The sequence below is a fragment of the Phaethon lepturus genome, unplaced genomic scaffold (assembly GCF_000687285.1).
Source record: "Phaethon lepturus isolate BGI_N335 unplaced genomic scaffold, ASM68728v1 scaffold5500, whole genome shotgun sequence".
NCBI classification, from domain to species: domain Eukaryota; kingdom Metazoa; phylum Chordata; class Aves; order Phaethontiformes; family Phaethontidae; genus Phaethon; species Phaethon lepturus.
Genome location: NW_010511061.1, coordinates 4412 through 18140, shown reverse-complemented (window position 1 = coordinate 18140; position 13729 = coordinate 4412). Strand labels below are relative to the sequence as shown.

General features: G+C 41.8%; 1 protein-coding gene across 1 annotated transcript; it reads right to left on the bottom strand.

Annotated features, from left to right (window-relative positions):
• Positions 1–6460: 6460 nt before the first annotated feature.
• On the bottom strand, positions 6461–13054 carry LOC104617304 (dedicator of cytokinesis protein 3-like; the record flags this gene model as incomplete). The annotated part of the gene is made up of 4 exons (XM_010282584.1): positions 6461–6967; positions 7484–7566; positions 11716–11803; positions 12936–13054. Coding segments are annotated over 4 exons (797 nt in total), but the record flags the coding sequence as incomplete, so codon positions are not given.
• Between the last annotated feature and the right edge of the window lie 675 nt (positions 13055–13729).

Sequence of the window (13729 nt, the reverse complement as noted above, 5' to 3'; positions counted from 1 at the left end):
GTCCAGCTGTGGAGCCCTCAGCACAGGAGAGACATGGACCTGTTGGAGTGGGGCCAGAGGAGGCCACAAAAATGACCAGAGGGCTGGAACAGCTCTTCTGTGAGGACAGGCTGAGAGAGTTGGGGTTGTTCAGCCTGGAGAAGGCTCCAGGGAGACCATACTGCAGCCTGCCAGGACTGAAAGGGGGCTTAGAAGAAAGATGGGGACAGACTTATTAAGCAGGGCCTGTTGCAGTAGGACAAGGGGTGATGGTTCATCCTGGTTTCAGCTGGGATAGAGTTAATTTTCTTCATAGAAGCTAGCATGAGACTATGTTTTGGATTTGGGATGAAAAGAATGTTGATAATGTACTGATGCTTTTACTTGTTGCTAAGCGGTCAAGGACTTCTCATCTTTCTGTGCTCTGGCCTGACAGGGAAAAGGCGGGGGGTGCACAGGAAGCTGGGAGGGGAACACAGCCAGGACAGCTGACCCCAACTAGCCAAAGGGTTAGTCCATACCATATAGCCTCATGCTCAGTATATAAACTGGGGGAGTTGGCTGGCAAGGGGCTGTGGCTCGGGAACTAACTGGCATCGGTCAGCGGGTGGTGAGCAATTGTGCTTGTGCATCACTCGTTTTGCATATTCTTTTATCATTATCATTATTTGTACTCTTTTTATTTTCCATGTCTTATTAAACTGTCTTTATCTCCACCCAAGAGTTCTACCCTTTTTCTTTTCTGACTCTCTCCCCTATCCTGCTGGGGGTGGGGGAGGGTGAGTGGATGGCTGTGTGGTTGTTCTGGCTGCTTGCTGGGTTAAACCACAATATGGTTTTGAACTAAAAGAGGGCAGATTTAGACTAGACAGAAGGAAGAAATTTTTGACAATGAGGGTGGTGAAGCACTGGCCCAGGTTGCCCAGAGAGGTGCTAGATGCCCCATCCTGGGAAACATTCCAGGTCAGGCTGGATTGGGCTCTGAGCAACCTGATCTAGTTGAAAATGTCCCTGCTCATTGCAGGGGGGGTTGGACTGGATGGCCTTTAAAGGTCCCTTCCAACACAAACCACTCTCTGATTCTATTTATGCAGGTGTGGAGGGCTGAATCTTTACCAGTCAGCTATGCTATGGTACTTTCTAGTGGTCTAACTTCTCCTCTTACCAGCTTTATAACGAAATTAATACTGAGTTGCTTGAGTCATATATTGAAACTGTGCTGAAGCTTCCTCATTTAGATGAGGAGAGGTATTTGAAGGGGGTATTTAGATTTCAGTCTGACTAGTGTGGCCTTAGCTTAAATTATTTGACTTGCACTGAAAAAATTGTTCTCATGGTTTTAACAGAAACTAGAAAATTTGTTTTAAACTCTTGTCTAAAGCTGAGGGCTTCCCATGTTTTGTTGTATCAAATACACGTTTTGTTTCCTATGCTTGGTCAGTAAATGTTTTTTGGCTGAATAAAAAAAAAATACTTGCTTAGCAAATCTTAGTTAAGTTGGGCTTGGAACAGTCTCAAAGGGTCTGATTTATACAGATGTTCTTCAGGTGTCAGGTGAACACTTCAGCTGAGCCACATTGTGATATTTTAGATGCACTTTGAAGTACCTTGTTGGAGTACCTCTCTTAGCATTTGTGTGTGATAAGTACTTAACGAAAAGGGTGGGTTGGCAGTCTCTGTACACCCTAGGGCCAGCTTATATTTTACTGCTAAATGACATTTATTAAAATTTTTTCATTGGTTCATCAAGACACAATGGGAGAAATGGGTTACTTTTTCTGCCTCCTGCTCCTTGACCTGGTTTATTAGTGGTAATGGAAGAAAACGCACATCTTTGTGATTACTTGCATGTAGAAGTCACTGTAGCTCTTAATTCCCAAATCCTCTGTTCCTACAATGTCTTTTACTATTCTTTCACAGCTGTTTTTTAAAAATGATTGGTATTTAAATACTTGAAACATGAAATCACTGCCCCAATGTCTTGCTATTGCAGTAAAAGAACTGAAAAAAGCCATCACTCATCAATCTATACAGTGAGGAACCTATGGGAGGATATGGGAGGAACTCATCACTGATTCAGTTGGTCTTTGAAAGCGCTGGCTCAAAGCTGTGTATTAAAGCTTGGGATAGACAAGCAGATGTCTTGGGCTGCTGCACGTGTCATATAAATCTGCCTGACTAGACTAGCTGGTGGCTATGCATGATGCTTGCTTTAAGAAGCTGATACTAAAAAATAGTGTACTGTCAGCTTAAGAGAACAATGGGGAAGCTGTTCCCTCACCACACATAATAGCCACAAGGTCCTTTTGGTTGCCCCCCATTTTCCTCATTCACACAGAACTGGGAAGCACAGGCTCTTTCTGCATACCTCATGAAAGTTTGGAGAAGCCTGAGGAAAACCCTGTGTGGAGGACAGCAATGAACATACAGCTGTGCCATTTTAATATCAGGTATTAATCTTTAATTCCACATCACAGCAGTTGAGTGAATGGGTAAGGGGAAAGAAACCCAAAACAAACAGTAGATATTTACATCTAAAATTCACACCACTTATTTGTTGGTTCTGGAAACATGCTATCACAATATATACAATGAAGTACCTTTAAGACACTTGTACAAATTATTTTCTTCCTTTTAAATTTGACTTTCATTATAGATAAGAGAGCTGTTTTCATTTTATTTTAAACATGAATACACAAAAGAGAAGTGGTTAGAGGTTTTTGCCTTTTTTTAAATAAGCACAGAATGCCAGAGGTTAAAAACACATTTACAGGGCAGAATACCAGTCAGACATCACAATCTATACATTTTTTGCTCAATTTCCTGTACAAATACACAGCATTCAAATGGGGATATTTACAAAGAAGCATGATCAGAGGAAATTTTAAATATCACATAATTTGTTTCCCAAAGGCTCTTGCTCTCTCCAGCCTCCCCAGTTTTGGCTGATTCTCCCACAGAAGGGATATGCAATATCCCTTACCTAAAAAAGGGTAAGTAAGCTCAAAAGCAAACAGAGGAAAAGACAGACAAGAATCTTAGTCTTGCACACAGTAATAAAACCAACCCAACCATTGAAAAAAAAATTTGTACGATTCAGAGAACTTTTAACTGCTTTTTTTTCTACTACTGTAGTTCCTTCTCAATTTTGTTTCAGATGGGGCCAGCAGGTGTACTAATGATGGAGAGATTTATAGCAGAATTCCACTCATTTTCTTGGGAATGCACATGCTATTTTGTTACGCAAAGAAAACCCACTGAAGGCAAGTACATATTCAGTTTGAATTAGAGTTTAAGTATAGAATGACAAGGTCCTGTTCAAAACATCCTGTTGCTGTGGTTTATACGAGGAATCTTCAAATCCTGCTGGGCAAGTGCAACAACTGCTGTTGCTTCCACCTACTCCAGGACTGAGCTTGATGTTGGAGTTGTACTATGCTATAGGACACCCCACCCTACAGAGAAGTATTAGTTCCAACATTCACAAAATCTTAATTTTAATAATAGTCTGTCTATCTCCTGCCTCCTTTTAGGCAAGTACTGAAAAGGGAGACAGAATACTTGGTAGATATCAGAACAGTAACAGACATTTAACTCCAGAGAGGCTTAAATTTGGTAAATTCAGCAGCTTATTCCATCCTTCTCTGGGCGGACCTGCCATAAACTGGGTATTGTATACATCATCTAATTGATCTTCAAACCCTTACAAATACATAGTAATGTCAGCCTCCTGAAATGGATTCACTGCTGTTGTACATGGCCTCTAATCAGAGCAGGATGATAGGTTTTTGAGAGACTGATTAGAGCTCCAGTGGGCAGGTTTCCCAGCTGACTGGGACTCAGTCCCATGTTAGTTGCATTCTTGTTTTTGCAAAGTTTTATTTTCAAAACCTGCTGTTTTTTACAATAAGAAAGTTCAGTAAGTCAGTACACTTACCACTTTTAATCTTCCTGCAGAAAAAAAAGGGGCAAGGGAGATGGAATTGAATACTTCATTCTCTTAAAACTTAAGGACTCTCAGTCATATTGGAGAATAGCATAGGTGAAAATATTTCACTCATTTCTAAGGAATTACCTTGACTTACCTTTACCAAAAACATAGTTTTGAGTTGAGTTTTTGTACATGTGTTCTCTACCAGAGATCCATCTTGGTTCACTAACTGTCCTAGTATTGAAAAACGCTCCTTCCTGCTACAGATGAAATGTCCGCTATAGGCCAGGTTTTATTTTATCATTGTCTTAATTGTGAAGGATAGAATGATTACAAGCAGCCTGTGTTAGTAACAAAATAGAGGAAGCAAGAGAGACTTTGTTCCAGACCAACAGGCCATTTAAGAAACAAATCCATAGCTTAGTAGTTTTGTATGGGCTAGAGCTTGAGAAAGAAAAGACATAATTCCTCTTAAAATCCCCTTCATAGAACCACTGAGTCCAGACAGACCATCTTTAGAAGAGTTCAGAAGCAATGTACTCTGCCCAGTCACTTATTTAGAGGTAGTACTAAAGGTGACCTGTAAAAGATTTGTAATATCCTTTTTTGCTTCTTTATGCTGTTTCTCATGCTACAGACAGAGTGGTTAGGGCAAGAATTTAATACGAAAGTTGAGTGCTGTTCCTGTTTCTGACACTAATTTATCTGGTGGAGGTAAGTCAGTCTCTTATTTGAATGTGCTTCAGGTTTTTAAGTGGTAAGAATGAGGGTAGTCTGTTACCATCCTCTGGAGTGTGCTTTGCAATCTGCTAGTGGAAAGAAAGGGTTACAAGGAAGGCTAAAATGTGTGTGGGCATGGCAGGGGGAAGGAACATTGCTTATTTAGCTAAAAACATTAAATATGTGATACTCTCTTGATTGAAGGTTTCTTGAAAAACGTTGAAAATAGGAATAAAATATTTCTTACTGTTCTTTTCGAAGAACAGATCCGGGCTTTATTACCCACAGAATTTTTTCCTGGTTTGTCATGTACTGAACTAAGCAAATACTGATTAAAAGGCTTGTTTTGTGTTCATAGACTTGTACTGTCTTCACCTCTGCATTGTTCTGTTTCTTGGGTTTGTGTTTGGTTTTTTTTAAACAATCTTCAGCCCTTTCTGGAGCTGGTCAATTAAAAAAAGAAAAATAAAGTGTGGGAGGGAAGGCTGTATTGCTGCCTGAAGAGAAAAGAAAAGAAACCAACCTTCCAGAAGAAAAAAGCAGCAGCTCTTAAAGCTTCTTTGTACATTCTAAAGAAACAAAAGAGGAAACAAACATTTCTTCTTTACAGGTTTACAGGTTGCCTTTAAGATCCCTGACTCTAGGGTGTACACTATATACTGGGCATTTAAGTGTTTTCTGTCTACTGTGAGAGATGGAGATTCTTTCTGCACACCAGCTGCAGTGAGTTTTTGGGAGGGACTGAGGATGTTATGTTAACAGGGAATGAGTCTCAGCTCCTGGGTGATGGAAGTTGGTGAGAATTGTGATGTTCAGCCCTGAGGCAAGGATTGTTAGATATGATGCATTTAAGCCACCTTTTCTTTACTGGCTGGGTCATCAACCTGCTGTGGTATGAAAAACAATTTGGTTGTGTGTGGGTTTTTTTTGTGGTTGGTTTGTTTTTCGTTGTGGGGTTTATTTTTTTTAAACTGGAATAGAAATGCTGGTGTCAACAGCCTGCCCAAAGTTGGGCATAGGAAAGGCCTACAACTAGGTTGCAGCTCCAATGGCTACTAACCTTCTCTCATCCTGCAGCACAGATGAATAGCATGATTCCAATGAGAAAGCAGATTGGTTTAGCCAGTGAAAGCAAAATCTAAGAAATCAAACCGTACATAAAAAAACAAAGGAGGCAGAGTTTGTTGGAAATGGTATCTTGGAAATCAGTGCATTAGCACTGGGTTAGATTGCCTCAGCACCTATGAACCAATGCAGGGAGATCACTGCACAGATATGTACAATCCTGCTCTCAAAAGAGCCAATTTCTTCTTGGAATTGCCGTCTTTCCACTGCCTGCAGCTCATGCACCTTCCAGCCTGACAGTTCATGAAATCCCTGATTTCAGCAATGAGCTTTCACTTCTGTACAGCAAAGAAATATGTCCCTAGTGCAACTGCTTCTACTCATGTGCGTCTCAGAACTGGGAGGAAAGTAGTTTCCAAATCAGCTTGCTGCATTCCCCCCTTTTTCCCCCCTCTGCTTAAAATTTTATTTTTCAGCTTCTGCAAGTCTCTACGGCTTGTGTGCCATATCATGTGGTTAAGAAACTGCAGAAGGAATAAACTGTCCACTGCACAGAAAGTTAAAAAACATTAACAGAAAGGTGTAAAAAGAAATTAAAAAGGAAAGCAGCAACCTCCCATGCTGGCCCAAGTGCTTTTGTGGGCTCCAGACATAAACTTGCGGCAGTAGAAAATCGGTTTGCTGTTCTCCGAGTCCTTATCTCTCTCTCTCTCCTTTGTAGTCAGACCTGGAATGATGACGCAAGCTGCTTACCAGGAGTTGTCCCTACTGCTCACTGATGCCATGCTCCCATGCTACTCTGGCCTGCTCTTCCTTTCCACCGCTCACTGGTTGGGACACTTTACGATGCAATGGGCGGTGTTTGTCATCATCTTCAGTTATCACCCCCTCCTCGCTCTCCACGTTTGGCAGCCGGGAGTGGTAAGGTTTGGGGGGTAGAGCAGGAGGGTCCATGGTGTCCTGAGGGATGACTCCGGATGGAGCAGAGTGGCTTCGGCATGGCTGGGATTTGAGCGACTCGAGGACATCAGGCTCAGAGAGACTGTACCTGACAGGGAGGTAGGGTGTCTCTAGATCTTCATCAGTGTTCCAGGCCTGGCTGGGGACAGAATCCATGGTGTCTGTGCGAGGAGGTGGTTCAGAAGAATGTCCAAAATTACTCTCACTCAGGGAAGAGACGCCACTGCTGGCACTGCCGGATAAAGTGGAGTTACTTCCGTCTAGACCAGACTGTGGACTGGTGGGTGATGCAGGAATAGGATGAAGAGGAGACTGTTGGGAGAAGAACAAAACCAGGTTAAAATTGAAAAAGCAGGCAACACTGCGTCTTGTGTGGTGTTCCACATTGCAGCTTTTGACAGTGATGTTAACTGTCAGTGCAGTTCCATTTGTGTTTAAAATGTCAATGATTGATTATTGGTTTGTATCTGCACTCCTCTGACTTGTATGGAAGTACCTCTTCTGTGCAGACAAGTGCACTTAACCACACTAGAGCTCTTAAAGAAACAGTAGTTGAGGTATTAAGCAGGGTGCCTGAAATCACAGCATATGATGCAAAGAAGGAGAGTGGAAGGGCCTACAACACGTCTAAGTAAGTTCTATAGAATTCAACTCTGTCATAGTTTATGAGCTTTCAGTGGATTTTCTCAGGTGTAAGTTGCTAGTATGTTAAAAATAGCATTTCTGTACACAAAAGCTGCTTGGTGGGAGTGAAGAAGTGGGGTTCCTTCAAGAGCCTGTTCTTTTGCTGCTACATCCCTCTCTGCTCTCCTGCCGCTTCCTTTTTACCTTGCGCAATGTTCGTGCAGGCAGTGCCGGAGGAACATCACTGAGCTGATGATGGAAGGCATCAAAGTGCAGTGAGTAGTGTCCTGGAATGAGACAAGGATCAGAAACGCAGACTTGTGCTCCCTCACTGCAGCGAAAGAGCTGGGCTTTTAGACTCTCTAATACCAGGTAACAGCTCCAACTGCTGGTAACTCCACTCTGCTAGCGAGAAGTTAAGTACAGCTTAACCACCCACCCCTTTTATCAAGGATCTCATGGCAAGGCAACAGGCTCATAAACAATGAACATTTGAAGTTTCATTTAATAGCTTTGTAACTTTAAATTACAGCTGAAGATGGTCATGGGCAAGAAATCAGACCAAGCCTCAACATTCACACACCTAATTCCAGTCCCAAAATACCCCCAAGTCCATATTACTATAAGGACTGTAAAAAAATGAATATTTTGGAAAAAAAATTGAAAACTTTGTCCAGTGCTAACCTAGCAGACCAGGAAAGACTTTGGGGTTTTTGTTTCTGATTGTTTTTATAGTGGGAGGAAAAAAGGCTAAGGTCAGCTTTCAGGTGCTCGAGATTTATCTGTGCATGACTGCAGGCATTATGCAGCAGGCCTACTGGGCCTTTCCTTACCATGGGGCAGGCTTCGGGGAGGTACTGGTGGGGCCAAGATGCTCCCAACGTGGGCAGACAGGAATGGCAGGGCCTCTCTGGTTCCGCTGTCTAGGCTCCAGCTACTGGGTGCTGCTGGCACAGCTGAAGGATTGAAACACATTTATCTTGGGTAACATAAAAGGGAGCTTGTGAGGCCAGAAGGAGTAGCTTTCTGGTGCGCTCTTTAGCAGTAAAGAGACAGATTCTAGGGACCTGGTGAATGGTAGGATGGAAGGCGTACGAAGACATCGTCTAGTCTACAGTGCGTTAAATTTATAGGTTGCTTTAAGGAAGCGAGAGTTAGGTGGTCATAGTGTTGTGTTAGTCTGCCCATCTTCCCTCTGTGATCCCCTGGGCTCATTTCTAGCAATTCTGAAGAGCAGTAGAACTCTGCTAGGGTTTGGGTGGGTTGGTTTGTGGGTGGGTTTTGTTGGTGGTTTGGTGTTTTTTTTGTGTGTGTGGTGTGTGGTTTTTTTTTTTTTTTTTGGCAAAGCAGTGAGTAAGTAAAAATGAAATCTCACTGCTGGAATGGCAGATCTCAGTTGTGAGCTGTTTTGCTTGGTGGTAAAAGATGACAGAGCAGAAGGGAAAGTGTGGCAGAACCCTCATGAAACACAGGAAGGTCTGTTGCTGCACTACAGTGGCTAAGTGAAGACTGAATAAAGGACATGAGGGAAATTACACCTCAATCTGTTACAAAGAAATCACAACTTTAAAGCCCCAATTTACTAAGCTACAGAGTTGACAAAATATTTAATGACAGCAGTTTGGACTCCTTGTATTCTAAAGTCACCTGAAGAGCTGAAGAGATCACGTCTTTGTTAATCAGGAAGGATAGAGAGAGTATGGTCTTTGTGACTTTGCTTTTTCATAGAAGTAAAAGCTGCTTCTTTCTAACATGAACATTTTTTAAGATCTTGAGAATTCTGTCAACCTTAACCATTATTAAAATGCACCCTCCTTTCTTCCACACACATGGCAAGACTTGATTCATTCTGAGAAGACAGACTTGCAGTAAGTGTATGTTTATTTAAAAACAAACGAGCAATGACTTCAGATTAGGAAAGAAAAAAGGAAAACAAAGTAATTCAGTGAGCCTACCAATGAAAACTGAGATAAAAATAGCTTTTTCCATCTTCAGTTTGGAAAATGGAAGCCTGGAGAAATAAACGTGGAGTTTGACATCTGAAGAGGATTTCTCCTTAATTAAAATGCCTGCAGCCGTTTTTGGTGCCTTTTTTTTCTAAAATGACTTTGGAAAGGTTTCTTGTTTTTCTTTTCCCTCCTTAGTTCATGAGTTAGCATGAACACAGGCTCCCCAAGACCTAAAATTCCCTGAAGTAAAAAAGATCACAAAGTGACAGCTTCATAAGATGGAACAAAACCCATGAAAATATAAAAGTAAATGTTGTTTTTGAAGAGACACCCTCAAACTGAGAAAGGCATACAAAGAACGTACGAAGAATCTTGACAGAGAACAAGTTCAAACAAAGGGCTACATCTCAACACAGGTAGTGTGGCTTCAGATGAATTTTCTGAGCATCCCTGCTCATGCTGTACACATACCAGAGTGCTCTACTTTGCTCTACTGTAATTAGTGTCAAAAGGCTAAAATGGAGGGACAGGATGCATAACGTGTCTCTACTGCAGTATACCAGCATCAAGTGAAAAGGACAGAATAAAACCTGATTTGCTTGGCCTGTAAAATGATTTGCTGTCTTTGTTCGTGTTCTGGTTTTTTTTTGAACACCGAGATGTAGTAGAAGAACGTGGAGAAGAGAACATGGTACCCCAGTGCATAGTCCATTTATACTTTCTCAGCGTTCCCTCATTCACAGCCTTGTGGGTAGTTAGGAGTGCTGGAAATCACCCTGAGGCTAGATGAGCAGTGGCTGCTGCCTATTAAACCCGGTGTTTTATCCAAAACGCTTCAGGGAGGAACCCACCCAGGGAGCCCCTAGTGCTCTGTCCTAGCCCATCTCTCTCTCCAGAACAGTGTTCAGGGGCTCGGTGGCCAAGTTCAGTTGGCAGGGAAGCTGCATTTGAACCATTCTGCTCTGGGCAATTGATGTCACACTGGTGTCAATGAGAATTACTGTGCAGAGCTTCTGACACAGCAAGGAAACGGGTGGGTAAATTCACAGGGCATGACTGTTAACAGAAAAACAAGGCAGATAGCATTCTGACTTAAAAAGAATGACGAGGGTTCAAGGGCCGCAAAACACACCCAAAACTTGTTGGTAGCATTTATGCTACCAACGTGGCTGAAGAGCTGGGATTCCTGTCACACCATTCCCTAAGAACAATTACAGAACGTGATCTGTGTCTTTCATGGCTCCTTTGGGCCTCTGTACAGGATTCTGTCTTTGATTCCCTTCTCTTTGCACTGTATACTGCACTCTATCGCCCACAACTACAAGTTCAAGTATTTTTCCTGGGCAGGTAATAAATATTTATCTGCCTTCCTTTTCCAGATCTTTCTCCTATTCAGTATAAAGATCTCTCCACCTCTGTGGTATGTTCCGTTCAAACTAACACAGCTAAGATTGAGCTCTTAATCCCTCGCCCCCTACTCTTAACTCCGTCGTCACCACATCATCATTTTGCCATTTATTCAGAACCATACATTGGCTTTTGGTTTCAATTTGGACTGCTTTGTAAGCCTGCCACATTGTTGAAGTAGTGTATTCTCATTTATTAGAAATTTTAAAATAAAATTTGGATTTTTTTTTTTTTTTAAAGATACAATTTAGTTCAGGTACAGCTACTGAAACAACAACACTGGTAAAAGTATAATGGAGTGCATTATGTAGGTCAGACCAGAGAATTGCGATGGTCTTTCCTGGCCTCAAAAATCTTTTAAAATACCATTTTTCCTAGCCATACAGATTGTTGCTTGCTTAGGCAGCCTCCTCGTCTCAGATTTTGACTCATGAATTTCACCCATATCTACTTTTTCAAAATGCTGCCTTTCAGATCACTTTTGAGCCTATCGCTTTGTCCATGGCACCCCTTTCGCAAGCTCCTCCTTTTCCGTTACACCAAACAAACTCTTAATCTTCTTTCATGTTATTTTCTGCAGGAGGCCTGCCTGTTTTTTTCAAAGCAGTGAGTTAAAAAAGCATACATTCCTAATGATAAACTTCAATAAATATAAAACTACCTCAGAGAGGAATTACAGGAAACGTTAATATTTTGAACAAGTAAGTGCATACTAAAAAAAAGCAGTATATCTCATTACTTAAAAATATGGTCCAAATCGTGAACTCTTCTTTAAGATAACTTCTCATTTGCTGCTTTGGAAGTTTTGCTTGAGAAAGGCTGCAGGATTTGTTTCAATAACAAAATGCTAAACTCAGAAAGCTTTCTAAAATAAAGAGGTTTGTGCAACTCCACCCTTCTGTGAATGATCTGAAATGACTACAGCTTGGCAGACAGCCCAGTTAGTTAACTGTTAATTAAAAAAATGTGAGAGAATGCACTTTGTCAGGAAATGTAGAAGCCCCATTTGTTACTCGCTGTAGCATGACCAGAGTAATAATATTTTAGAAAGCATGCATGCTAACTAGGAAAAAAGAGTACCTTTCTCAGCCACAGACAGGTTGGGATCACTGCAAGGTTTGCATGGTCCAATCATTTGCTGGATCAAGGCGCGCTGGAAATTTGGAGGCTAAGGGAGAAGAAAAGTTAGCACAGAAAAGTAAAAAAGTTACAGAACAGCTAGTGCAGAACCCTGGGGCTTTCTATATGCTTTTTTAGGCAAAGAACATTTTTTATGTTTAAAAAAAAAAAAAAATTACATTTGAACCTTAGGCTGGTCTATATTAGCAAGTACTTTAGTGATAGGACGAGAAGAAACGGCCTCAAGTTGAGCCTACATCTAGGTTTAGACATTAGGAAAAATTTCTTTACTGAGAGAGTGGTCAAGCATTGGAACACGCTGCCCAGGGAGGTGGTGGAGTCACCATCTCTGGAAGTGTTCAAAAAACACATGGATGTGGTGCTTCAGGACATGGTTTAGTGGGCACAGTGGCGTTGGGTTGATGGTTGGACTTGATGATCTTAAAGGTCTTTTCCAACCTTAATGATCCTGTGATTCTGTGATACTGCAGTGCAATACTAGTGGCTCTCTAGAGGGTAACAGCGCCAAGGACCCACACTCATACTGCTTGTGTTCTCTCGAGGAGTTATTTCAAGCTAGCTCTAGCCTGGTGGTGTGCCTGTTATCAGCTTGTATGCATCATGTGCCCTTCTGGAGCTTACCTTTTGCTTTGGTTTCATTTGAAAGAATTGAGTTTGCAGGCACACCCTGAATTTTTCAATTTGCCCAGAGAAAGTGGAAGATATGGGCACCAATTGTTTGGAGACCCTGCAACAGTATATTATTTCAAGCCTCTCGTGATTTTTGATACCTCTGGAAATCGCCAAAAAGCTATTTAGAATCATCTTTGAAGCTAGAGTGCAGGGTGGCCATGGTTCTAGAAAAATGAATAAATAAAATGGTATGACTGCTTGCAGTGGACCAGGGCTCATAGGATAAAGTTGGGAAGTTAGAAAAGTCCATTTTCGCAGTGTGCATATGCAATTTTAACAGTCGCTACAATTTGTCTCACTTGACTACAGAAGTGGGTGGCTCTGAGGGACAATTAATATGAACAGTTCTGCGTTGCCTCTGAAAATGATCCTAAGGTGTTGTGCTTTCCAAAAATAAGAAAGGGAAGCTTTGAAGTGGTCAAAAATAGTGAAAATAAAGTCACAGTTTCAGGTGGTTGAACTAACATAGAAGAAAGTACATCTGCTACCTGTCCATTTTCCATGATAGCTGCGGGATACATGGCACTGCTAGGTCGGTCCCGATGGGTTGGCAGCAACATCATCATCTCCCGAGAGTGGCGGTACTTATCTGGTAGAGAGGGAGAGCCTGTAAACAAGTGAGAGTAATCACGTACACGTGACAAACAACAGCCATGTCTCCGCATGCCCAGTGACTAGTCCTCCTTTGCAATTTGTTCAGACGGATGATCTTACAGGACTCAAGAAAACATGGTGCCGAGCCCACTAAGCGGCTAACTGTCTGTGGGGTGCAGAGCACGAGGATGAAGTAAGAAGTGGCTTGTTATATACAGTTAAGGACATACCATGTAAGGTGTATAAGATGTATGCATCCCTGGTTGTACATTGCAAAGTGTTTCCTCTTCAAACAAACAAACAAACAAAAAGTGGGCATCTGTTTGGAAGCAGCTGCAGCTGGGCTGTACAGCGCCTAATGCTCTCTCACCCCATAAAGTACTGTAGAGTTATAGAAATGCCACAAAATTGTGCATTTTAGGACTGACTGTGGAAGAAAGGGATAAAAGCTTGGGATATATCATTCAGTTAAAGCGGGAAGCTAGGGGAAGCTACTTCATTCCTCAGTTCTGGTAGAGATAGTCTGAGGTGTTGCCATTTAGTGTTACCTTGGTTAGCTTCCTCTTTGTTAAAGCAAAAAAACCCCAATAATAAACAGAATTTTCTATAAATGTGGGTGGCACTTTGCTCATAATGCCCCTGAGTGATGTATAATTACTACTGAGTGTGTTGGTATACTGAGCCGTTT